At 41.3% G+C, this 27,172-nt stretch overlaps 1 protein-coding gene and 1 non-coding gene across 6 annotated transcripts in view; one reads left to right on the top strand and one right to left on the bottom strand.

Annotated features, from left to right (window-relative positions):
• SLC25A13 (solute carrier family 25 member 13) overlaps positions 1–27,172 on the bottom strand; it is a 180,527-nt gene that overhangs the window by 94,741 nt on the left and 58,614 nt on the right. For 4 of the 5 annotated variants that reach the window (XM_064575248.1, XM_064575246.1, XM_064575244.1 and 1 more), the window contains exon 4: positions 20,558–20,673. The exons of the other annotated variant lie outside the window; for it this stretch is intronic. In XM_064575248.1, coding sequence (XP_064431318.1) covers positions 20,558–20,673 — 116 coding nt within the window. The remainder of the gene's footprint in view (positions 1–20,557; positions 20,674–27,172) is intronic. 5 annotated transcript variants of the gene reach the window in all.
• Positions 12,083–12,188, top strand: LOC123836242 (U6 spliceosomal RNA). The gene has a single exon (XR_006788918.1). It is a non-coding gene; the product is annotated as a U6 spliceosomal RNA (small nuclear RNA).

Here is a 27,172-nt window from a genome sequence, read left to right as displayed (position 1 = left end):
ACTGTGAACTTTGAACTCTAAAGTCTAGCACCGCCTGCAACTATACCACAGATCTTTTCTCTCTTATGAAGTCTGCTTGAAATACTGAAACCCAGTCACTCTCTTGGGGCGCCTGGGTGGCTCAGTCGTTAAGCGTCTGCCTTCGGCTCAGGTCATGATCCCAGGGTCCTGGGATCAAGCCCCGCATCGGGCTCCCTGCTCGGTGGGGGGTCTGCTTCTCCCTCTCCCACTCCCCCTGCTTGTGTTACCTCTCTGGCTGTGTATCTGTCAAATAAATAAATAAAATCTTAAAAAAAAAAAGTGTAGAGCTGTATGTGATCCTGAAGACATAACTCTACAAACTGTCAATCCTATAGACCTGTACTATTGGTAATAATCAGCTTTCAAGATTTATTTACATAATATGTATATATATGCAGGTATGTGCTGCGAGCGCACGTATTTATTATATATCTTTTCTTTCCACATAGATGACTAGCACCTTGAGAGCAAAAGGCCCTTTTCTTCACATCTGGTTGTCCCACCATGGCTGGTTCGGTAGGCTTAGAGCAACTACCTACTAAACAGAATGTAAACGAGTCAGGAAAGGGTGAGAGTAGAGCAACAGGTTAAAGACAGTGGCATTGGGCGCCTGGGTGGCTCAGTCGTTAAGCGTCTGCCTTCGGCTCAGGTCATGATCCCAGGGTCCTGGGATCGAGTCCCACATCGGGCTCCCTGCTCAGCAGGGAGCCTGCTTCTCCCTCTCCCACTCCCCCTGCTTGTGTTCCTGCTCTCGCTCTCTCTCTCTCTGTCAAATAAATAAATAAAATCTTTAAAAAAAAAAAAAAAAAAAGACAGTGGCATTAACCCTCTGAGGTACTACAGTTTCCATTTACTGAGAAGCTATTTCAATAATCATTTCCTAAGATTTCAGGGAAGTGCTTAAGAATCATCAGTCTTGCTTATTAAAGCCTTCAGTTCCACTCCTAGACTGACTCACTGTCTATCGGGGGTTGAGGATCTGCATTTTAACCAGCATAGCTAGTGTTTCTGATACAAGGGTCTAGGACCTCATTGTTAAAAACACTGCCCCAAAAAGTTATGGAAAAGTTAGATTAACTCCTTACTAATTTTTTTTTAAGATTTTATTTATTTATTTGACAGAGAGAGACAGCGAGAGAGGGAACACAAGCAGGCGGAATGGGAGAAGGAGAAGCAGGCCTCCCGCTGAGCAGGGAGCCCGATGTGGGGCTCGATCCCAGAACCCTGGGATCATGACCTGAGCCGAAGGCAGACACTTAATGACTGAGCCACCCAGGCGCCCCAACTCCTTACTAATTTTTAACTTCCCACTGAAACAGACAAACATATAACATGATGGAGGTAGGAAAGAGTCTCCAGTCCAGCGAATGTAACACAATAATGTGTAAACACAGGCCACTTCTAGACACAAGAGGACACACAGGCCGCCACATTGGGCAAAAAAGTGGATGACCTCCTCTTCACTTCCCATGCGGCTGATGCTCCCTGGGGCTGGACGGGTTACACTGATGTGACCCTGAGAATGCGGTCCCGTTACTCGTTCTCAGGGGCTCTGACAAACTGGCTAGGGTAAGAACGCCAGGGCTTAGCTAGCTAGCTAACAACTCGGAAGTAGCAAAGCCTGTGCGCACCGTACTCGCCGAGTGGGACGCAGAATGGTGGTAGAAGGCATGCTGCTGTATCGGAGCCTAATCCACAAGAAACAACTACACAGCAGATCCTGACAGGGTACCACAGTAAGTGTTCACCTGCAGGAGTTCCTCACGGCAAGGAAACAGAAGCTTCCGGAGGGAGGCACTTACAGAAGAGAAGAAGGCTCCTTGGAGAAGACAAAACATGATCTGGGTGCTGAAGGCTGCCAAGGATTTATCCAGATAAACCCGTGAGGGAGTTTTTCGGTGGAGAGCAACAGCATGAAGAACGGTTCATTTCCTCGGAAGTGAATTAAGGGCCCAATCACCGTGCTTTGGACCAAAGCCACCCCGGGTCACTGAGACATGACAGATCCTGCTCCAGGCAGTTACAGACGTTGGCCTCACTTGCCCGAGCAAATACTATTTTTAAACCCCAAGGACTTGATGCCACCTTTATGGTGAAGAAAAGCTTGCTGTGGAAGAAGACCTGTTCATGGGACACTGCAGAGAAAGAGGCCCAGAGGCGTTTTGTTTTAAACCATTTGGTACAATTTCTACAAAATTCATTTTACTCTCCTAATTTACCTAACAAAGGTTTATGTACTCAAATATCGTAAGACTGCCAAGCCACTCTAACTGGACAGACCAAATGACTGAGACAGAGGGGAGCAGGATTCTTACCAAAAAGGAAAACTACCAATATTTCTACTCATTTTCATCACTAATCAACTCTTTTAAAGAATTAAAATATCAAATTTTGCCACTCTGCAAAACTCACCCATTTTGTCCAAAAGTACTGTATAGGTTCCCAAGTCAATGAATACTTCATCCTGCTCTGTACGTCATTCTGGGGCATTTATTTTCTGAAATGCTTGGTCTCTACACTTTCCTGTTGCTTCATGAACAGAAACATCTATGAGTCAAGAGTCACAATGGTTCCTGGAATTTCCCCCCTTCACTTTGGAAGACAGTGTAACATCACCTCAGGTTAATATTCTTTTCTCCTTTTAGGAGGCACAAAGAGCTTTCTCATTTAACATTTGATTGTTTTGAGATTTGACTGCCTTGTAAGGCAATGAAAGATAAGAGTACTCTTCCTATTTTATAGCTAGAAAATCAAAAACTAAAAACCAAAGCAATTTCCAATTTCTGCTCTGTACTCTGGCTCCCATGGGAAATTCCATGAGCTTTTCTATAAAAGACTCCAGTAGTCAACCTGAAGGCCATCCTATCACTAAACCTTTACCATTCCCTGGCCTTTCGAAACCTAACTTGTATTCCTGGGTGGGAAAGAGGAAACCCCAAACGTTCCAGGCTTTTTGGTTCCTTATTCAGTGAGCTATATATGTAACTATAATTCATAACTCACCAGCTGATAGCTTTCAAATAAGCATCACATGCCAGGTTTATCACCAACTTAAAAAGAATGAGAAGGAGGTCTCTCCTAGTCTAAAACACAAGGCCTTAAAATCTTAACCCCAGGTTGAGGTCAGATAGGCAAAGAAGCAAAACTGAATTAGCACTGGAACAGGAATGATGCACCTGATTATATGTTTTGGGTATTTAAAGTCATACTTTTCTTAGCTCAGCCACTACTCCTGAAAGTAAAAACAAATTAGAACGCTTATCTCTTAAAGCATAATCATTGTTATTTCAGTCTGCGCCAAACAAACTATGTTTGGAAGGCCTACAGTTCCCATAGTATCACCAAATAATGATGATATTATTTAAAGCAAGACTTCACCAAATAAGCTCAAGGATCCTTTGAGTTTATCTGTGGGACTTTGCTTTCCCCATAAATGTTTCCAGCCTTAACATCTACTGTACTTTTTTAAAGATTATAAAAAGAAAATTATTGGCAATTGTTTGTGGCAATTGTTTCTTCCCTAAACATAATCCCAAAAAGTCAAGTAATTTCTCCTAAGTTAATAAATTTCCCAGGCTACAGAGTATGGTTATAGCAGAAAAAGTTGTAAATTTTAAAAGCTGGGTCACAGACAACATGATGTTGTCTATAGAAAGTCCTAGGGGGGGGGCGCCTGAGTGGCTCAGTTGGTTAAGCGACTGCCTTCGGCTCAGGTCATGATCCTGGAGTCCCTGGATTGAGTCCCACATGGGGCTCCCTGCTCAGCGGGGGGTTTGCTTCTCCCTCTGACCCTCCCCCCTCTCATGCTCTCTCTATCTCATTCTCTCTCTCAAATAAATAAATAAAATCTTAAAAAAAAAAAAAAAAGAAAGTCCTAGGTAATCCACTAAAAAACTATCAGAACTAATAAATGAATCCAGCAAAGCTAAAGGATACAAGAACAATATACAAAAATCAATTGCATTCCTAGACACCAAAAGTAATCAACCCAAAAATGAAATTAAAAAAACAACTCCATTTACAATAGCCTCAAAAAAAATAAAATACTTAAGGGTAAATTTAACAAAAGACATGCAAAACCTATACTCCAAAAACTACAAAACACTGTTGACAGAAATTAACAACTAAATGGAAAGATATTCCATGTTCATAGACTGGAAGACTTAATATTGTTAAGATGGCAATATTTCCCCAAAGTGATCTACAGATTCAGTAGATCCCTATCAAAAGTCTAGCTGGCTTCTTTGCAGAAACAGACAAGTTGACCCTAAAATTCAAATGGAAATTTAAGGGACCTAGGATAGCCAAAACAATCTTGAAAAAGAACAAAGTTGTATTTTTTTTTTTTTAAGATTTTATTTATTTATTCATGACAGAGAGAGGCAGAGGGAAAAGCAGGCTCCCAAGGAGCAGAGAGCCCGATGCGGGACTCGATCCCAGGACCCTGGGATCATGACCTGAGCCGAAGGCAGACGCCCAACCATCTGAGCCACCCAGGCGCCCCAAAGTTGTATTTTAAATTTACTACAAAGCTACAGTAATCAAGACTGTGTGATACCAGTATAAAGACAGACATACAGGCAAATGGAAAAGAATTAAGAGTCAAGAAATAAACATACTTTTGGTCACTTGCTTTTCAATAAGAATGACAAGATAATTCAATATGGAAAAATTAGTCTTTTCAACAAATTGTTCTGCAACATGCAAAAAAAAGACGTTAGAACCCTACCTCACACCATATACAAAAACTCACTCAAAATAGAGCAAAGACCTAAGTATAAGAGCTAAAACTGTGATGTTCTTACTGGAAAACACAGGCATAAATTTGTGACTCTAGATTAAGAATGATTTTTTAGATTATGACACATGGAACACATGAAAATAATACATAAATTGGATTTCATCAAAATTTAAAACTTTTGTTCTCCAAAGGTTACTATCCAGCAACACAGTGAAAAGACAGACTACAAAATGGTAGAAAAATTCTGCAAATCATGTGTCTGATAAAGAACTCTGGAATATATAAAGAACTCTTGTAACTCAATAATAAAAGGACAAATTACCCAATTTTAAAAATGGCAAAAGGATTTGAGTAGATATTTCTCCAAAAAAGACATATAAATGGCCAATAAACACATACAAGGTGCTCAACATCATTAGCCATCAAGAAAATGCAAACCAAAACGACAAGGAGATAACCACTTCATCACCACTAATAACAAGTATTGGTGAGGATATTAATAAATCAAAACCCTCATACACTGCTGGTGGGGATGTAAAACCATGCAGTGACTTTGGAAAATCATTTGGCAGTTCTTCAAGAAGTTAAACATAGTTACCAAATGCCCCAACAATTCCACCCCTAAGTATATACCCAAGAGAAATGAAAACATATGTTCACACAAAAATTTGTACACAAATGTTCATGGTAGCATTATTCATAATAGCCAAAAAGTGGGGAAAAGTCCAAATATCCATTAACTAAAGGATGGATAAACAAAATGTGGTATGTCCATAGCAACATATTATTTATCAATAAAAAGGAAAAGAGTACTGTTAAATGCTAGATCATGGATGAACCCTGAGAACATACTAAGAAGCCTGTCTGTAAGGGCTACATATTGTATGATTCCATTTATGTGAAATGCCCAGAACGAGCAAATACACAGAGACAGAAAATAGATTACTGGTTGCCTAGGACTGGAGGGACAAGGAGAAAACGGGAGGGGGAGTGAGGACTGCTAAGGTATGGGATGATGAACATGTCCTTGGGGTGATGAAAATGTTCTAAAATTGTGGCGATGGCTGCACAAATCTGTGAATATACTAAAAACCACTGAATTATATACACTTTAAGCAGGTGAATTTTATCTCAATAAACCTGTTTTGTTCAAAAACCTGCGACTGCCAGATCTGCCTCTTACTAATGAGTGACATTAAGCAAATTACTAACTCTGACTCAATTCTCTCTGTAAAATGGGAATAAAATATCTACCTTAGAGCGTTGTTCTGGAGCTAAGTATGCTTAGCACAATGTTCTAAACATAGTAGGTGACCATCAAAATGGTAAAGCTCCAAAATCTGAAGTCTTAATTATAATGAAAACTGTTACCTGGGAATCAAATATTTACAAATGATACCAAAAAAATCAGGCACAGTGTGATTTGGAAGTATCATAGTTTACACATTTCTCAAAAAGCAATAATTTTCCTCAAATACTTAAAATCCATCCTTCTCTTAGCTCATATATTAAAATTTTGAATGAAAAGTGATCAAAAATTTAGTAATTTTCTATTATGTTTCTGCAAGTATGAAATTAAGAAAGATTAAGAACCTCCACTCTTTACTTTGAAGATCTTTCAGATACTAGAAATATTTAATTGGCAAATTACTTGCACATGCCATTAAGTGGTTAGACTGAATTTGTTTTTACAGATTCTATGGGCTCTTATTCCTTAACCTCCACCACACTATAATCTGAAATCATCAAGGTCTTCACTTATGCAAATTTTAACTTTCTATGTTTTTGTTTCCATACAGAATAACTAAATTAATGCACTTTAATTTCCAAAAGATTCACTTTTTGAAGCTGCAAATCAACAGAAACGAGTTTCCCATTCAAATAAAAAAGGTTCATCAAGCTACATTATTTTAAACACTACACCATAATCCCTCTCTCATGGATCCTAAAAAGTTTCATTAATACAATAAACACGAAAAGGATGTTTCCGTTAAACCCCAAAGTAATCCCTCTTGGAGACGGAGAGTTGCCGAACAACCCGCACTGCATCTCTGAACGGCTTCGGCTTCACCGGGGTGCTCTCCTAACGTGTGCTAAATCCTCAAGAAAGTTGAGGTTTCGCTCTAAGGGAAATAATATCCCACCCCGCTGATCCAGTTAACAACAGCTTATATGGCCATCGTCTCTTAAGCAGGGAGCAGAAGACAAATTGTTGAATTGGTAAGTTAAATAACATAATGGAGTGAGTGGATGGAGACCTATCTCTTCAGCCACATGCTCCAATATCAAGGCTGCCATTTCAAACCCTTTTGACAAGTGCCTTTTTATATTAATCACAGTTAAGGGTCTGAAGAGGAAAGAAGTATTCTGGCTACAATTCACACTCGCTCAAGAAAGTTCTAGGGGGAAAATGGGTGCCATTAAAAGAGAGTAAGTACTTCACACATGCAGCCCTTCTCATTAAAATTGAGTCCTCTGTAAGCCCCCGTAAACTTTTTATTATTATTATTCTGAACGTGTAGGTATAGTGGTGATAAGTATCTTTCACAAAATAAGCATATACGCACTCGGTGCACACACGCGCAGACAAGCTGGGCTGAATATGAGACTGAAGTCATATATGTGTGGTGTTGGCATAGGGTAAAAATGAGAGGTAATTTGGACCTCTTCCAATTCTGTACTTAGAAAGGGATGGGACTACACTGATGAGGTCATGGGCACCCTAGAAAAAGATCGTCCTTCTCATAGTGCAGAAGACAAAGTTGTGGTTCCTGCAAAAGCAGTCACTTTCCCCCCTCCCTGGGCTTCTTTCCACATCCATGAAAGAAAGCCATAAACTACACCAGCCATTGTTCAACTGCAGTGAAAAGGACATTCCCCTGGAGAGCTTGTTTAATACAAATTCCCAAGCCCCACACCCTAAGATTTTAATTCAGCAGACTTGAGACGGAGCGAGGGAGTCCACAGTGGTAATGAGCACCTCCATACTATGACAATGAAAACCCACGGTCTGCCTTTTGGTAAGAATCCTTCCTATTCTAAAATCTGATGGATCTATAAATCCTCAAGATTACTACACTGCTTAACTCATCACAGTATAAACGCTGGTTCACAAAAATAAAAATAAATAAAAATAAGTAAAAAAAGGCTAAAGCCTGGCAGATACCTAGCCCTCGATATTAATCTTCTATCATATGCATTATCTAAATCAACAGGGAAAGGTCAACTGAGATATTTTCAATCTACACGCTAGAGAAGTTGTTTTCAGTTGGACAGACTAAAACATTAGCAGTCTTTCATAATATCCAAAGTAGGTGCCTTAAAACGATGTTTGGAGGCATAGAGCAGACTGTGGTCACTCCCCAGGTACATAAGTTTGCTTTAATCATGTGTTGTATTAATTACTGTTAACTTTCCTCACCACTAGAGAGGAACACAACCAAAAAATCTGAACTCTTTGAAATTTTTAAGGCAGTACACAGAATCCCTAATTCATTCTCTAAATGCAAGTATAATATCTATATTGTTTAAGAAACCAATTTCCTAAGCTAGTTTCCTTAGACTAAGGATGTGATCAAAAATAATTTTCTTGCAAAAGCATTAACATACATTTAACCCTACTGAAATGTTTCAAGAGCAGATGTACTACAAATGTACACCCACAGTGATCCCATATTAGTATAAAACTGTTTTATTTCAATTAAAATGTCTAACTATCCACCCCCAACACATACCTAAACTGTAATTTTCTCTGAGAACTTCCAATATGTTCTTGATTTTGTTTCCTTTATCAACCTATCAGAGCAAAAACTGCCTTGCAACTGTTGGAAGAAATCAGTCATTAGCAGCAAGATTACAGCAAATTTTCCAATTTAGAAAAACTGTATTTTTATCTCTCCCTCATACTGAAAGAATAATGGTATAATTTTACTATTTTTAAGTGAGCAGTACAGTTTAAAATAGTCAAATTTTCCCAGTGCTCCAAGTTTTAGGATTTACTGTTAGCTTTCTGTTCTCCACACCTTCTACCCTATTCACAAGTCCTCTCTTCCCTTCACCTGACCCACCCGTGCATGCACACACATCCACAACAACAGGGGCAGAAGCCCCCAGTCAGCCTCTCCAAACGGACAGGCTTCTAAAGGACGGTTAACCTTCAGGCAGTTGTTAACTAAGGAGTGGCTTCACGGGGTTACTGTGATTTACTCTCCAATTGACATTCTTCCACCTTCTCAACAGGCCTTTATCCTCTCCCCCCACCCCCATTTTTAAAATAGAGTGATGAAGTAGTAAAAAGTACAATATTTTAGCCATCTGAGCATGGGCGATTCTCAAATTATCCCACCGACTGGAAGTGCTCCCTGATACCATTATCTTTCAAAATTGAAGCCATTATGGTCAATCGTGCAAATCCGCATTTAGCTTTTCGTAAGTAGTGGATTTTTGACCCAATGAACTGGAACAGCTTCTGAACAGTCTCTGGGATCGCAGGCAAGACACTCAGTACCCAGGCATGCCACAATTCTTATCAATGTGGAGGTTATTTACTTTCAAGACACACACTGTTCTTATTCAATATTCTCATTCTCTACTGGAATGTGTGTAAGAAAATGGACTTGAGTCCCAAAGTAATATAAACTAAATCTACCGTAGGGCAGTAAGTTTCTGTCACCAAAATAACACATTATTTTTGTGAAACACCAAAATCAGAACCTCCCCCAAATAATGCTCTTTCCAACTCTTAACCAATTTTTCCCCTCGCTTATCTTTTGAATATTTCATTTTCCAAGTGTCTTTACAAAGGTAACAATAAATGATCTTCCCAGCGAGTTTAAAAAATTACGGCTAAAGTTCCATCCTCTCCTAATCTACTACATACATTCCTCTAGCTTTTTATATGTATTATTAAATTTGGGTGCATACCTTCAAAACTTATTTCCGTAACTTTAACTCTCATCACTTTCTGCAACCCAAGTCAAAATGACTGAAGCAGACTGTTTCCGCATATTTTGTCATGTCATCTATCCTGCCTGTTTCCCAGAGCGTGCCAACTCCACTTTCATCACAGCAGGTGTTCCTGGACAAAATCTAACCGTGAACCCAGAAAGGGCCCCTCCAAACACCACCATCCATGTCAGGGAATTAACTAGAGAAGGGCATTAGAGATCGCTTCATTAGTTCTGTAGATTGTGTTTAGGTCTCACACACAAAAGAAAGGTCCTGTTCAAGTAAGTTTGACAAAGTTAGATTTCTTTTTCTGCAGGACTTCTCAGAGCTTTAATAAACTAAAAATTTTAGGCTTTATGACTGTCTAGTAGGAAAATCCTTTTTTCACACAACACTTACTAACAGAAACAGGAAACACCACTACTCGAAGGTACCCAAAACTCACAATATCGTTCAATAGCAAAGATTAAAGGACGCAGGCCACTGCAGTTTCCAATAAAAGAGCAAGACTGGACTAGGTTTTTTTTTTTGGACTCCAGGTCAACTGACAGAGCTGAAGCAGCAATCCAGCCAAAGCTTCCCAAGCATTGCACAGGGTGTACCCTATTTCACAACTGAAGTTTTTACCAGCTAGGGAAGTCTTAAATAAGATGTATGTCTACTCGTTCAGCTGTCCCTCTACAAAAAGCAGTTCTTATCTTTTGGTAGATCAGTGACCTCTTTGAGATCTGCTAAGAGCAAATGGTCATTTAGACAAAACACTATTGACAACTGTGGCCATTCATGGACTCCCTGACACTCACCCAGAACCCCAGAGTCAAGAAGTCCTGTCTTTCGAGAATTCCTGTCTTTGAAGTTCAATTAAAAACTGCAGACCCCCATGCACATCACTACCACTCAGGCAATGAAACTGGGGGCTTATGTTCACATACTAAGAATGATAACTTTAAAATTGCATTATAGAACAGTTCATGAAGTTTTGTTCACTGTAATGAAAAAGTTAAAGGAAGAGAAAAACATGTAATAGCATTATGCAAGTAAAAATTTTAAATCTCACCCTAAGGAAGTGCTATGCTATAGAATACACTTTGAGTTTTCAGGGGGTCCAACTGTGACATTCACTAGGCAAAATTAAGATTCAGGTCGTCCACTACTATTGAGCTAGGCCGCTCCTGTCGCCTACTGCAGATACAACAACCGAAGAACTAGCAGAGGGTAGGAATAGTTCATGTTAAATTAGCATCATTAAGAGACCGATCACTGGTGGGTGCATTAAATACATAAGATTAATAGTTTCATTACTACCCCTCCCAAAACACACTCTTTCTTAAAATTCATAAGGAAAATGCTTTGCTTTCCCAGCATCCTCAAATAAGAAACGTGGGAAAATCAAAGTGTTTGGGAAACCACCCTTCACAGTGTGTCTAACCACACCTTCACTGAGTGAACGAAAGTGGTCATCTGCCTGCTTCACAGAGGTACCGGAAAGCCCACACAATGATCCCAGGCATGTCTGCCTCTGGCTGTGCCCCACTCCAATTAATGCAAGAAAATCCACCTTTTCCAAGCATCATTTGGATCCGGTCCCTGTCCTCTGAAGAGCCCATGGGACTCCCAATTGCCTCTCCTATTAACTAAAAACTCCAGCTCAGGAGTCTCCTCCATCGCATGGTGCCCACAGCTCTCAAGTTGCACATTTCAATCAAGGGCTTCCTTTAACACACTCAACCTATACAAAGACCACTTCCCCACCCCCTACCACTCCATGACTACCCCCTCTCCTTAGAATTCTGCTCACGTCAAAAGATAAAGCTTCCTTGGTGAGACCATGTCAAACGCATTTCAACAAACTACCCGGACAACTGTGCCACCGAGGCAACTTTCTGTGTCTACTGAGAACTCTAACCCAGCTATGTTCTTCCTTGTAACGACTTTCTGCTACAGCCATATAATCTCCTAACTAATGCATTTGTTTATTGTTCTTCACTTCTTCACGAAAAATGATTAAATCCCCCTCAAGTCTGATGAAGACTGAAACCACTCCAGATTAGTTGGCCCCTATCTTCATTAGGAAGGAACGGCCCGCCCCACAGAGCATGACCACCCCCAGGGGGAGGCAGGCGGACACGGTAAACAGCAAACACTTGGCTGTCATCAGGCTGCTGCCCTGTCTGTACCACAGCAACCGTGACTGTGGGTAAGTTCCTTAACCTCCCCAAGGCCATTTCCTCATCAGAAAAATGGGAATTAATCTATAGGAAAGACCTCCCAGGTTGTGAGGATTCAATAATAAATTACATAGAAAGCACTTAGTCCAGAGGCAAGTATGTAATAAGTGATCAATAAACTTAAAGATAAAAATGACAGGTACTCGTGCTCCCCTCGGCAGCACATATACTAAAATTGGAACAATACAGAGAAGATTAGCATGGCCTCGTGCAAGGATAACACGCAAATTCATGAAGCGTTCCATATTTTTTTAATCTCAGGAAACAAACTGAGGGTTGCTGGAGTGGTGGGGGGTGGGAGGGATGGGGTGGCTGGGTGATGGACATTGGGGAGGGTATGTGCTATGGCGAGCGCTGTGAATCGTGTAAGACTGACGGATCACAGACCTACACCTCCGAAACAAATAATACATTATATGTTAAGAAAAAAAAAAAAGATCGTAGGAAGGGAAAAATGAAGGGGGGGAATCAGAGAGGGAGACGAACCATGAGAGACTAGGGACTCTGAGAAACAAACTGAGGCTGCTTCTAGAGGGGAGAGGGGTGGGGGGATGGGTTAGCCTGGTGATGGGTATTAAAGAGGGCACATACTGAATGGAGCACTGGGTGTTACATGCAAACAATGATTCATGGAACACTACATCAAAAACTAATGATGTAATGTAAACATAATAAAATTTTTAAAAAAATAAAAAAATATTGGTTGACATGTCAAAAAAAAAAAAATGACAGGTACTTGCCTTCTCTCAAGAGATTATGTAAAACCATAGGTCTTTGGAGCAGAACAAGCTCAGTAGCTACTATCTGGTCCTTCTTCCTTTCCTTTGACCCCCTTTTACCCCACAGTCAAGTCATATATGATTCATTCTCTGGTGGGTCCAGAGATACAAGTCCAACCCAGGCCTCCATTAGCCTGTTACAGCACCTCCCAAATGACCACCTCCAGACCCCCATAGCTCCAAGTTCCTGCCATTCACAGCCCATATATCAACTGGGTGTTCGCAGACACTCCTCTAGGGCTGCTCAAATAGCCTCTATCCCTCCTACCCACTTAACTTACATTACAGTCTATCCTGACATCATATAATTTTTGTTTGTTTACTTTCTCCCTAAAATGTAAGCCCCCTGAAGATTTTATAATCTTCATTGCTGGATCTCTAGTCTTACAACATAGTCAGATCCAAGAGCTATCCCTATCTTTACTAATTCTTTTGCCCCTACCAATTAAATGACTTCAAGCACTATTTGCCGGTAACTACCAAATTTCTATCTCCTAAATTCCACACTCATATATCCAAGTGCCTCTTTGACAACCTCATTTACATATCCAATAGGCATCAAACTAACACATCCAAAAGTGAGCTCCTGTTTTCCTCCCACCCCAAGCCTGTAGCCCTTCCCATCTTGGTTGGTAACTCCACCTTCCAGTTGGCCAAAGTCTTTGAAATCATTCTTGCCTCCTCTCCCTCTTTCACAGTCCACATCCAATCCATCAGAGAACCTTGTTTCTCTTCAAAATAACCCTAACTTCACTCAGGTCCAAGCCACCATGATCATTCACCTGGATTACTTCAATAGCTTTTAACTGGTCCCTCTCTTTCTACTCTGTTCCTTCTATCGTCTATTCTCAACACAGCAGCCAGAGTGGTCCTGTTAAAACATAAACCAGATCATGTCACTCTGCTTAAAAAAAAAAAAAAATCCTGTAATGGTTTCCCAATTCACTTATCATCATAGTCTAAGATCTAACCTTGATCTAAAGGGTCTTACTTCATCAGATCTGTTACTTCTCTGAGCTTCTTTCCTACTAGGCTCTCCCTGACTCACTCAGTTCACAAAGGTTCTCCTTGTAGTCCTCAAGTGTGCCAAGTACACTCCAGCCTTCGAACCAAGCCAACAGCCATTCCTTTTGCCTAGAACAGTCTCTCTCCTTCTTCCATCTCTCTATATGATCAATTCCCCTACCTCTTTCAAATTTGTGCTCAAAAGGCACTTTCTCAATAAAGCCAACCAAACCATATTGTGCAAAGAGGATTACCTTCTTCGTTTCACAGCTCACTGTAATCACCCAAATATCACCAGAACATACCCATTCTATTAAGTGTCTTAATCCCTAGTATTAACATCATCAAATTGTAGATGTTCCTGTTAATACTCTGGTGGACAGGTTGGAAAACTATGTTCCACTGAACCACCAACTGTTTTTGTAAGTAAACTTTTATTGGAAGACAGCCATACCCATTTGTTTACATACTGTCTCTGGGAACGGGAGAGTTGACTAGTTGTCAGAGACCCTAAGGCCCATGAAGCTCAAAATATTTACTATCTGGTCCTTTACAGAAAAAGTTTGCCGCCCCTGATCAAGCATAAAAGTAATGCTTTAAAAAAAGAAAATCATGTTGATACTCAAAAAATGTACATTTTAAAGAGATAAAGCCTTAAATATTATAAACTGAAATTTTTATAAATTATCTCCTCACAAAAAGGTGTAGAGATTTATAATTAATACAATGTCACTTTATTATTTCTTTCCTTTGGTTAAATGACTAGACCATCAGCAAATATCATTTCCCCTTTCCTAATCCTTTCCTGCTTGCTTTCCACCATGATTTACCCTCTTTTATATGTCCTTCTCTCCTACTATGTTAATCAAAATTTCATATCAAGTTCACAGAATTCCAAAGTTTCTTTCCATTTATTATATTCAATGTATTAATGTAATATAAATCTATTAAAAGATTCATGAATATTTTTAAAATTTACACTACTCTTCAGCTCAGATGTAAAATATAGCTCATGTTCCTGCTGTCTTCCTTCTGAGAGGTTTAGCACTGATTCCTATTGGCAACAGACCTATCTACAAAATGGCAGACATACACTAACATCTTTAGATGATAATCACATAGACATGTATCTTCTCTCTTTCAAAATTTGTAGTCTCCACCAACTTACATTTTCCAAATAGTGTTGGACAGGCAGAGTAACATTTATTACTAAGTAAGCTTTTATTTAGGGGTGCCTGGGTGGCTCAGTTGATTAAGCATCTGACTTCAGCTCAGGTCATGATTTCAGGGTCCTGGGATCAAGTTCCACATCAGGTTCCCCGCTCAGAGGGGAGTCTGCTTGTCCCTCTCCCTCTGCCCCTCCCTGTTCATGCTCTCTCCCCTGAAAAGAAATAAAATCTTTTTAAAAATAAATAAATAAATAAGCTTTTAAATACTTCAAAAAAGCCTTAAGGCAGTCAAAAATTTATACACATATAGATATATGTAAACACACTAAAAATATTCAGGGCTATAGCATTCAAACTCTCAGCAGGATTATTGTAAAGACAATATTTCCAAAATAATCTTAAAAATAAAGTTGGGGGGCACCTGGGTGGCTCAGTCGTTAAGCATCCACCTTCGGCTCAGGTCATGATCCTGGGGTCCTGGGATCGGGCCCCACATCGGGCTCCCTGCTTGGTGGGAAGCCTGCTTCTCCCTCTCCCACTCCCCCTGCTTGTGTTCCCCCTCTCGCTGTATCTCTCTCTGTCAAATAAATAAATAAAATCTTTAATAAAAAATAAAATAATAAAGTTGGAGAATTCATCTGAAATCAAGACTTATTATAAAGTTGTAGTAATTAAAGAGAGTATAGCGATGGTGCAGACATAATTATAGAAGGACAGAATTCAGAAACAGACCCACAGTGATTGAAGATCACTGTTATCAGCACAGAGCAATAAAACAAAGAGCAATCCTTTCAGTAATAGTGCTGGGAAAGTAGATATCCACGGGGTCTGGAGAACCTTGATCCTCACAACATGCAAAAGTAAACAAAAAATCCAACCACATTCTAGAAAGATTGAAAATCTAAATTTGAAAGGAAAACAAAAAAACTTCTGAAAGATAGCAGAGGAGACTGTCTTTGTGACCTTTCGGTAAGCAAAGATTTCTTAAATGGGACACAGAAAGAACTATCTGTAAAAGAAAATGCTGATAATTTGTACTACATGAAGTTTAAGAACTTGTGTTCCTTAGGGCCCTATTGAGTGAGTGGAAGCGGAAGTCACGGAGTGAAGATATACAACCCATGAACACCTTGTATCTAGAAAAACGGCACACCGCTAAAGAGGATATGCAAATGGCCAGTAAATATTTTTTTAAGGTTGCACAACCCATTAGTAATCAGGAAAGTGCAAATTAAAGCGACATAATGAGGTATCACTGAAATAAACGTGACTGGTAATACCAAGGGTTAGCAAAGGCATGGAACAACGAGAACTCTTCCACACTGACAGTGTGAATGCAGTGGTTCAAGCACTCTGGAAAACTGTTTGGCAGTATCTATTGAAGCCAAACACACACATTTTCTATGACCCACCAGTTCTACTCCTAGAAATGGCCCCACACCCACATCCCAAAAGATAGATAAAACAATGTTCAAAGCACATTATTTGCAGCTACCAAAGCTGGAAGTGTGCAAATGCCTACCAATGGTAAGATGAATAAACAAATCCGGATAAAGTCATACAATGGAATCGTATACAACAAAGAAAAAGAACCAGGTAAAAATAGATACAACATAAACATGGCTGAATCTCACAGATAAAATGTGAGCAAAAGTCAGAGTGAAACGGTACGTTCTGTACCTCTCCATTTTTATCTAGTTTAAAAACAAGCAAACCCAGTCCATGTTGATAAATGTCCGCTGTTAGCACTGGGCCTGGGGGACGATAACTGGAAAGGGGCCCATGGACGCTGGCACTATTCTCCTCCTGATCTGGATGGCGATAAGTATATACACTGTGCAAAAGTTCATCAAGAGGTACACTTATGATTTGTGCATTCTTCTGTATGTATGCTATGTTTATGTAAAGAATACTTTAAAAAATTAAAAATAAAAATTCACTAGCATATATAAAATAGGCTAAACATGCAAAGAGAAACAGAACAAAGTATTTGTTCTCCACACATACAGAATTGCAAATTGTTAACTAGAATTTTCTTTATACGGATACCCTATTACACACCTGCTGACATCTCAAAATGCACTTATAAATATCAGATATCAAAACAAGAAAACATGGTGAGAACAAAATATTGGAGATACGTTTTTCCTCAGAGGAAACAGGTGAAAATAATGAACTCATATCAAAGGAACAAAATTGGCCTAATCAAGATCTTTTCATTGTAGCAAACACAGGAGTAATCTAGACATGAAAACATGACAAACATAAACAAGGCCTAAGAGCAAACGGGGCAAGCCCTCCCTGAAATGTGACACTTGATTATCTGCCCCTCACGCCACCCGATTTTTGTGTGGTGTGTACCAGAATCAGCGTTAGTGGGAGCGGGAGTACCGCCGGCTTGTTGACAAACACTAGTGCTTACTGAGTTTCGTCAGGCCCTGCTTCAAACAAGCCCCCAGGTGGAAATCCACTATGTTACAGATCGAGAGGGTAATGGCTCTCCTCTGGACGGAACGCAAGGCCAGGAGGTCCGGGGAACTGAGGCCACTCTCCTGCCTTGCCTGCAGCCCATGGGAAGGCCCCAGATAAACCTCTGTTCCGAGAAACAATGCTCTCCTCATGACCACAGCTGACGGAGCCCATCTGGGAGGGAAAAGAGGAGGCCTTTCTTTCTTACCTCTTCATGTTTACCCCTCCCAGAGATGCACACCCAGGCAACCTTCTGAAATACACAAAGGGCATTCTTGGGTGAAGGGCTTACAAGGAGCTAAGGATGTAACCAGAGGTAGGACTGTCACTGCGCACATCTCCAACAGCCTCACAGGGACAGGCCGCCGGGTCACAGATCAGGATGCTCTTAATTCTGCGGGCTTATGAGATTAAGACTGACTAAGTCAGTCCTCTTTTCTGCCCAACTCCATTTTTTAAGAAAGTTCTCCAACCCCATTATAAGTTTCCTGGAAAACATACTTGTGCTAGCCTCTTCTAAAGATACCTGCTGTTGAAATACTCCTTAGGCTGCCACATCCCCTGTATGATTTTGTTTACTGGGTAAAAGCCAACTAAACACAGCAGCCACCTCTCCTGGGGGACTCTACCTTATGAAAAATGTTAAGTCAACTATTAATTTGCAATTTGATGGTCATTTGGATTCTTCTTTGTAGTATGCATATCCCTGTTAGTTTAATCCCAAATAGGGATGAATAGGTCAGAAAAGCCCAGGCTACATCGTTTGACTCCCTCACCCCTGGGTGAGGACCCCATCAGCTCATCATAAATGGATATAGGACATACCCTGTTTCTGCTTGGTGACACTGGGAGGGCAGGGTACTGGGAGAGGAGGTATACATTTCTTCTACAAGTTACATGCAACTGATGTTGTCATAAGAATTTCAGCTCCTTGGAAACCATGATTTCTTATTTGAATGTCTTATGCCTTCAGAGATGGGATAATGTTCAACACAAAACAGATGGTAAGCAAATTACTGGCTAACTGGCCAGCAGTTAAACTGCAAGTTAGAAGTGCAGGGCTTCCTAAAACACAAGAAAAAAAAAGCGGGGGGGGAGAGAAGAAGAAAGTCCTCCTTTGCTTTTTCAAGTTTTTTCTTTCAGTAATATTTTTATAGAGGCCTTTGTTCTCCAGACAGCACCTTTATATGCAGTGTATCTTCTCATCCTCACATAGTCTTGCAAGGTAGATTATTATTACCCTGACTGTACAGATGAAGAAAAGAAGGCTCAGAACGTTGAACCGATTTGCCCATCAACAAAGCACTAGTAAGAAGCAGACACAGAATGGTCCTGCTACTGTGCTTGCAGCACTTCACAGATGACCCCCCTCCCGCACCTGATGACCCCCTCTCCTGCACCTGCTTCTTCACCTGCTGCTTCCTTCTGCTCCCAGGAACAGCACGTCTCCCTGCACGGGGGACAGTCTCCTGTTTCTTTCCTCCACCAGGCCAGTCACCGCTTCACGCTGGACGTAAGGAGAACACTGCAGGCCACTTCCCAGCGCCCCCCATCTCCACCCCGGAGCTCCTGCACCCCCGCCTGCACACGTGCTACAGGAGGGGGAAGCGCGAGTGAACGTGGCTGCCCAACTCACTCAGACGCGCAGGCGTTCCTCTGGAAACCCCCAGGAACCGTATTCATCAAACTGGCTTCCACTGGGTCAATTAACGCCACCATGAGCTGGCTGCTCGTTCGTCACTCGAAAATTTCAACGGGGACATTTTTTTATTGGTGTTCCAAGGAAAAGCTGTGGTTACAGTGATACTAAGATGAATCGGGTGATGGGAAAGGAAAAAACTAAAGTTATTCTAGGGATGTTTAAATATGAAATAATCCGCATAGTGTTCTACTGGAGTGTTCATGGAATGCATCTGAGCTTCTAGACTGTATGAAACAAAACCAGGTATATGTCCATGTTTTGCCTCAGCTGATCGAGCCTCAAATAACTGCCATGTCAAAGGAACATGGACGAATGGATGCAGAAAAGGGAAGGCTTCTAGAATAAGTCCATTATACTGCCTTACCTACACTTTATGTAGCTATTGTCTTCATTTCTGATAAGGAAAATGAAGACCTGAGAGGATGATTAACTTGTTCAGACACAACAGAGGCCGAGAGCCAGAAGGAGCGAAGTCTCTCTCCAGTTCCAGAATTATTCCAGAATAGATGGTGCTCTATCATATCATCTGTATTCTCCTCCCATCTGTACATTGCTCACCATCCATCAAGTAAGACAGACCCAGGAAGTCCAAACGAACTAGAAACTATGAATAAAGACATTTGCAATGGGCACCTCAACCATCTCCCCTGAATCAACAATCCACAAGCCCAGGAGGGCTCCACAGTTCCTCACAGGCAGTGCTATCTACAGCAGGGTCACGTGCATGAACAACACATGCTGGATACCACACAGTCCAAGGAAAAGGTGGTACTTTCCGTCAAATCTATCTTCAGTATAAAAAAGTTTATTTTTACACTTTTTTTATACGTCAGTAAGCAGCTTATTTTTAATAAAGAACCTACTCCTGGTCTGCTACTTCCTTTCTCCTAGTACTTAAAACAACATGTGGGTTTTCTGCAACTCTGCAGCTAATCCCTGTGAGGCCAGTTCTGGCTTTTCACAATGAAGAAGGTGGCAGCACGGCAGAGAGAACGACCCAGCCAAGGGGGTCCTCTTGGGAGACCGAGGTTCTGCTGCTGCCACCCTGAACTCCTATCTTGTGCAAAGCCTTTGCACTCAAGCTACTCCGTGGGGACCAGGTAAGGACTGAAAACGCCGGGGGCACAGGTGGTACCTTCTGTTCTTAGGCAGTTTATGAACGTCTTCCTCCTACCTGTGGGAAGCACCCCTGATTGTGAAGGAAATTAACAGAAGTCCTGCTTAGCTCACATGACCTACGACTCTGAAAAAGTCATGCACAACCTCCCTCACCTTAAAACTAAACCAGAGTATCAAAACGGGGCCAGAAATCTATTTTTCAAATAGAAAGATATTTGAACTGGAGCCCCAAAACACAGAACAATCTTTGTTAAAAGGGATATGCTTAACTTCTTAAAAAGTTTCTCCATACACTTCATTTCTGGGGACACACACACACACAAAAAGCTCACACAAGTCTGCACTTACTTAGGTACACACATACTCACACCCCTTACCAAAAGTAACTTCTCCTTTGCCAGTTTTGTCAAAGAGTTGAAAGGCCACCATGAACAAAGCATCTGGGGCACACAGGACAGATTCAAATGCTACGAACTCTTGAAAGGATATTAATCTGCAACATAAAACAAGCACAAAGCATAAAATCAGTAGCCTGCAGAAAATAAAAGCATACACAAATAGACACTAGGGAAAAAATTAAACATCGCTGTCAAAAAACTACGTTCAAACCTAAAAACATTTATAAACACTTAGCATTTCCTTTTACATACAGTGGACTGAAACAGCAATGTACAGAATCTAAAGAACATGACAGGTTCGAATTACAATTTCAAATGTAACTGTTTTAGCCAACATGGCATTTTTGTTTCACGCATATTGCTGGATTCTAGAATTAAAGATTAGGTATTTTAAATTAGGACGTGACAGAGCAGCAGTAATATAGAGCAGCTTTGTCATTCATTAATACACCATGTAAAAATGGTTCACAGAGACTCATTCATTGCTGAGATCTACCGACCACATGTGGACTCAACTAGGGGTAGTATTGGTAGGGGTGGTAGAATACAAACAGACATGAAATGTGATGCCAAAGAAGTTCTAGTCTGATAAGGCAGATAACACTAGTCTAGAACTAGAAACAGTATACAATCTTAAGACAGGGAGCAATATGATGAGAACAGAATTCTGGTAGGAAATCAAAGGCGGCTTTGTAGCAGAAATGGAATGCAAGCTGGCTCTTGAAAAATGAGTGAAATTCAGGTATGTAGTAATGGGCACAGAAAGGCCGGCACTCTAGTCAGGGGGATCCTTGCAGAAAGGCAGGTGCAAGAAAGCTAGGGCGTGTACAAGGGAAATGGTGAGGAACTGATTTTGTCTGGGCAGCAGAGCACATAAAAGAAAACACTGTGAAATGAGATTAAAAGTATAAGACCAAAGATGGGCATGAAAACAAAAAAAAAAGGGACTGCTTTTTCTTCCCTAGGAAGCAAGGAGTGATTGAAAAGTTTCTGAGCAAGGTCATGACATAATCAAATCTGGTTGTTAGGAACAATACAACAGGCCACAGATGCTTTGACTTCCAAGGAGGTATTCTGTATTTTAAATTTCCAAATGTTTCAATGATACACTGAAGTCCAAGTCTCTGGAGGATATAGAGGGAGGAAGAAAACAGGAGTGTTTTCCTATGTTTCTCAAAACACTTAATTACTTCTAAGCAGCTCATAGAGAGAACACATTTTTATACAAAGTGTTACAAAGTTAAGTGTTTCCCAGAATGTCACCTGATCATAATAATATCACAAAGAAAGGAAAATCCCATGGTGTGTTCAATATACAATTTCTGTCATTCACCATCCAAAACACATCCTTCCAAATGCATGGGAACTTTCAGGAGCAGGAACAGCATATGTTACAGAAATATGTTGGCCCAGAACATCTTCTCTACCACTCAGTGTGTCTCACTGAGAGTCTATGTGCAAGTAAGACCAGGATGGGAAGAGACGCAAAGCTGAGTCAAACATTCTTAGCGGGCCTCGAGGAGCTTACAGCCTGTTGGGGGAGTGCGAGGTAGTCACGTGCATATATGCCCACCAGAATGCATGAGTTGAGGGTCAAAAGTAAAAGAAGACATAAAGTGTTAAGGGGGCACAAGAAGAGTGATTTGTTCTGCCCACAAACCTGGGGAATGCTTCATGGAGGTGTGGCATTTAAAGAAGAAATTTTAAAGTTGAGAAGATCTTTGAGATCATCTACTTCAACCTCCTCGTTTTACTTTTGAGAAAACTAGAAGTTAGGGGCGCCTGGGTGGCTCAGTTGGTTGAGCGACTGCCTTCGGCTCAGGTCATGATCCTGGAGTCCTGGGATCGAGTCCCGCATCGGGCTCCCTGCTCGGCGGGGAGTCTGCTTCTCCCTCTGACCCTCCTCCCTCTCATGCTCTCTGTCTCTCATTCTCTCTCTCGCAAATAAATAAATAAAATCTTAAAAAAAAAAAAAAAAAAACTAGAAGTTAATGACTTATGTGAAGGGGAAGCAACTGGCTTCTGGCATTCTGGCCTAAAACCCAGGTGTTCTGGTTTCCATTTGACTGAGACCAAACTCCAGCTGGGATGGGAAGAAGAGTGAAGGGCAGAGAGAGGACCTTCCACACTGAGGAAAGAACAGAGCGAAACACAGAGGTGACAACATATGGGATGTGCTGTGTTTAGGGAAGGACGCAGGTGTTGCCCACCCTGTATCTAATAGGTTGTGAGGGGTGAAGAGTGGCTTGAGCTGTAATACCAGCCACCTGTGGAAGACCTTAAAGGCCAAGTTACAAAATCTTGACTTCTTTGCAAGCAGTGAGAAGTCACTGACGGTCTCTGGCGGCGGGGCGGGGGGGCGCTAATAAATATCAGGTTCAGATCTTTGTCTTAGAAAAGGAATTGGTGTGGAAGATGAATTTAACAGAGGAAAGACAAGATGGGGAGATAGACAGTGTGAGAGCAAGGCACAGCAGGGGTCTAAGCCAGCGCTACCACACCAGGACTGAAAAGAGAGGAAAGGTTAGAGAAACAGTTGAGGCAGGAATGACAGAACTTGGTAGAGATGGATGTCGGAGACTGAGCGCCAGGAAAAGGCCCAAAACATCCAAGCTGGCTAACTGAGTGGGATGATGATATGACCACCAAACACAGAGTAAGAGAAAAAGAAAAAGAGAGAAAGGCCTTGTGAGACAGTGAGACCAATTCCAACTGTGTTACATTGGAGGTTCTGGTGGGACACTGACTATGGTGTCCAGCTGGAAACCAAAAGCACCAGTGTGGAACTTGGGAGAAGGGCTGAAAGCAGTTGAACTGCATCCTCCCCCAAAAATTCATGTTGAAGTCTTAACCCTCAGTACTTCAGAATATGACCTCTGCTTGCAACTAGGGTTGTTGCAAACGTAATTAGTAAAAATGAGCTCAGACCGGAATAGGGTGGGCACCTAATCCAATATGACTAGAGTCCTCATAAAAAGGGGAAGTTTGGACACAGATATGCACACAGGAAGAACACCATGTGAAGATAAAGGTAGAGATCAGATGCTTCTATAAACCAAGGAATGCCAGAGATTTCCAGCAAACCGCCAGAAGCTAGGGGACAGGCATGGAACAGATTCTCCCTCACAACCCTCAGAAGAAACCAACCTTGCTGACACCCTTGATCCTACCCTCCAGAACTGTGAGACAATAAATACATTTATTTTTAAAGCCATCTAGGTTGGGGATACTTTGTTATAGCAGGACTAACAAACTAATACAAAGGCTAAGATAGGAAACACAGATCTGGGAGTTTTTAAACAAAGGCTACTTAAAGCTGTGAATGAAACTCAGGGCTCAGGCTCACCATACTCTGCACTACTGAAGCAGTAGAGAGGGAAAAGGTGTCTCTGTCTGCTTTCTTCTTGCCATCGCTCCTACTTCCAGGACTCCTCTGAGCAGGTACCAACAACCACACAGCCACACTGCTCACCAGTTTAGCCTGCTGGCAATTTGTCAAGGCACAAAATAATCCTATTTGCTCAATTATCCCTGCACAGACGTTTGGTTAATTAAAAGTTGCACAGTGTGTTATCCAGAAAAGAGGCACTTTTTTTTAATTTAATGATTGGAATAAAGACTAAATACAATAAAAAGAGTATTTTATATCTCTCAAAATGGTATGAGAAACCTGAACACTATCTATATGCATGAACAAATCCTCATCTGGCAAAGTCAATGTGGTTTCATAACCATACCTGGCCAATGAATACTCTGGTATTTTAGGCATGTTACAGATACCAAAAAGGTATGTAATTTGGTAATCCTGTTAGATACAAGTATTATACAACTATGTAGGAGGTATATAGATGAACCATGAAATCATAATGTCTTACTGTTCAGCAAGATCATTTTGGATTTTCAAGGTAATCTGACTAGAGGGCTATCAGAATAATTACATAGTACTATATTCATTTAAAGCGTGCTATCTAAACACACACACACACACACACACATTTTCACATAAACAGTACTTCAGTCTTGCTTTTACAGATTTAATGGGTATTAGAGTAAATTACAACAAAGAATATGAGCTTAATCAAGTTCAGACCTGGCTGGGGAGCTCACTTGGTTCCGTTTCTAACCAAAACTTCTCTGACAATGTTAGATGCCCTCTAAAATAAACCCCACAACTCTGCTGGACTCCATGACCACTGCCTGCGGAAGAGTGTTTGACCAGGCCCACCTGCAGCAACTAAGAGCGGGACACTGGTCAGTGAAGAGAAGCAAATGCAGGAGTCCCATTTTCAAAGGCCCCCAACCACTCCGATGAGGGAAAAGTAGGTTTCTAACTACTCTGCTCCTGGTTCTGATGCCACCATAGATTTTTTTTAAGAAAGTCGTTTTTGTGTTTCAAACCATTAGAACCGCTACCCTCCTTATTCTAGAGCTGCAGGAGGCAGCCGCAACTTTACAAGCCCACGGAGTCCGCCTAAGCCAGCTCAGACACCACATTCTCCAATCAAATACTGAGCCAGGGAAAAAAGGGATACAAAGTGGACTCCACAGGTACATTGGGCTCAGGGCTGTGGAAGATGACACAACTATTACATACACAGAAAGAAACTAGAAGGACACAAACCGAAATAATGCCAGAGTTTCCTTATAGTAGCATCCCTTTAGGTCTCCTCCTCCCGTATTGGCAAGGGATAGCTCTTAGCCTGGAGATGCGTAAAATAGAGAATACAGACTGAAAACCATGACATTATGGGAAAAAGTAGCAAGTAATAGAATTGGAGATAAATTACCCAGTGATTCAGAGGAAGGAAAGATCATTATTATATTGAGAGAAAAGAGACGGGGAGTGTCTGAACGGTCACGTGACGTCAGAGGGACAATGCGACCCAGTGGACGTGTCCCGTCAGTCTTGCAGAAGTAAGATGTGATCAAGCAGAGATGGGAGGTGGGGGAAGGAGAGGCCGCCAGCGGCAGTCGGTGCCCACTCCATGTGCCGGGCATGGGCCGGTGCTGGGAAGACACAGGCGAAAAGTGCAATCTCTGCCCCCCAAGAACTGATGGCCCGGAGGGGTGGGGGGGCAGATGGTGAGCCAGGAACCAAGGCAGGAGGGCTGCAGATGAAGAGCTATAAGCAGTGTGAGTATATACTGGAGTAAGGGCAAGTGCAATGGTGCGCACATCCTGACAGTACACAAAGTCTGAAATTCTTGGTGACACGACGAATTGTGCTTTAAACCATTTACTCTGGCAGAGGAGTGTTAAGTGACCTGGAAGGAGAAGAGCCTGGAGCTGGGGAGACGTGTTGGTTGAAGCCAGGGAAGAGACATGAAGGCCTGAAGGAAAGGAAGGGTGCCTTATGACAAGGGGATGCGAGTATAGGGCGCTACACTCTCCAAAGAGGGCAATCTGACAAACATAGCAAGAGTCTTAAAAGTGCCCACAGTCTTTGACACCACAATCCCATTTCTAGGAATGTATCCTAAAAAATAATCAATGTGTACAAACTTTTATCTGTAAGGATGTTCAAGCGGCACTGCTGAAGGTGCAAAAAGTGAAAACAACCACAATATGCAAAAATACGTGACTGATGAATAAAGGAACATCCGTATACAGACTACTCTCCAAACACTATCATTGTTATAAATAGATTCACATTATTAAGTAAAAAACCAGTTATAAAAATGCACGAAAAAAGATCCCATTTTGTTAAAAATGGACAAAAATAATACCTTAAACACATACACAAAAGTGTGAAGGATGTATGCCAAAATGTCAACAATGGTTCTCTAGGTAGTTAAAATATTAGAAACTTAAGGTTTTTCTCCTTTTGCTTGCCCAGATTTTCTACTCTTCTCAATAATACACATACTGAACTACTTTTGTAGTAAGAAAAAAATTAAAATTTACATGAAACAAAACATCAAGGATCTCAACGTAGGTAGTGGCAGGAGGACTGAATAAAAGGCTGGGGATGGTGGCGGGGGGGGAACCAAAAAAAAAGAAACAAATGACAGTCACACTAACTGGCTATCCAAGGTGGATAACCTCCAGCTTCTCTCTTCCTCCTGGCTGTTGCTTATTCTCGCTCAGCAGCAACTTATACCCCATGTGGTCCCTTTCATCTCCCGCCTGGCTCCCACCTCTAGGCCAACTCTGTGGCTAGGAAAGTTTAAGCAACTGCACATAAGGATCTGATCTGTTCGGGCTTCAGGAAGCTTGGTTGTAGACAATGCACCATATCAAAATCCAATTACCACTTTTACTTAAGGCTCCTAACCACAAGAGTGCTTCGCAAAAATAACTTCTTCTTATAACCCTCTTCCGTGTGTTACAACAGAAGCCAAATAATTGTCCAGGATTAATGGCAGAGATAAAAGTAAAATCAAACTCCAAAAACTCAGTTCCAACCACCAGACCACCCAGGTTCAAGTATCTGTGAATGTCGAGGGGAAAAAAAAAAAAAACAGAACTGGGCTTTCCTGAGATCACCAGTTTATCAAAAGAGCTTTGGCCTCCATGATTTTAACATCTTTAATAGCTTTTGGGGTTTTACAGCTCTTTTATCTCCCTCCCAAATGCCTTGCAAATATATGTGGT

This window comes from Mirounga angustirostris, unplaced genomic scaffold (genome assembly GCF_029215605.1).
Source record: "Mirounga angustirostris isolate CCGP_5_RB_7025 unplaced genomic scaffold, mMirAng1.0.hap1 SCAF_12, whole genome shotgun sequence".
NCBI lineage: Eukaryota > Metazoa > Chordata > Mammalia > Carnivora > Phocidae > Mirounga > Mirounga angustirostris.
The sequence above is the reverse complement of the archived record's forward strand: the minus strand, read 5'-3'. Positions and strand labels throughout refer to the sequence as shown.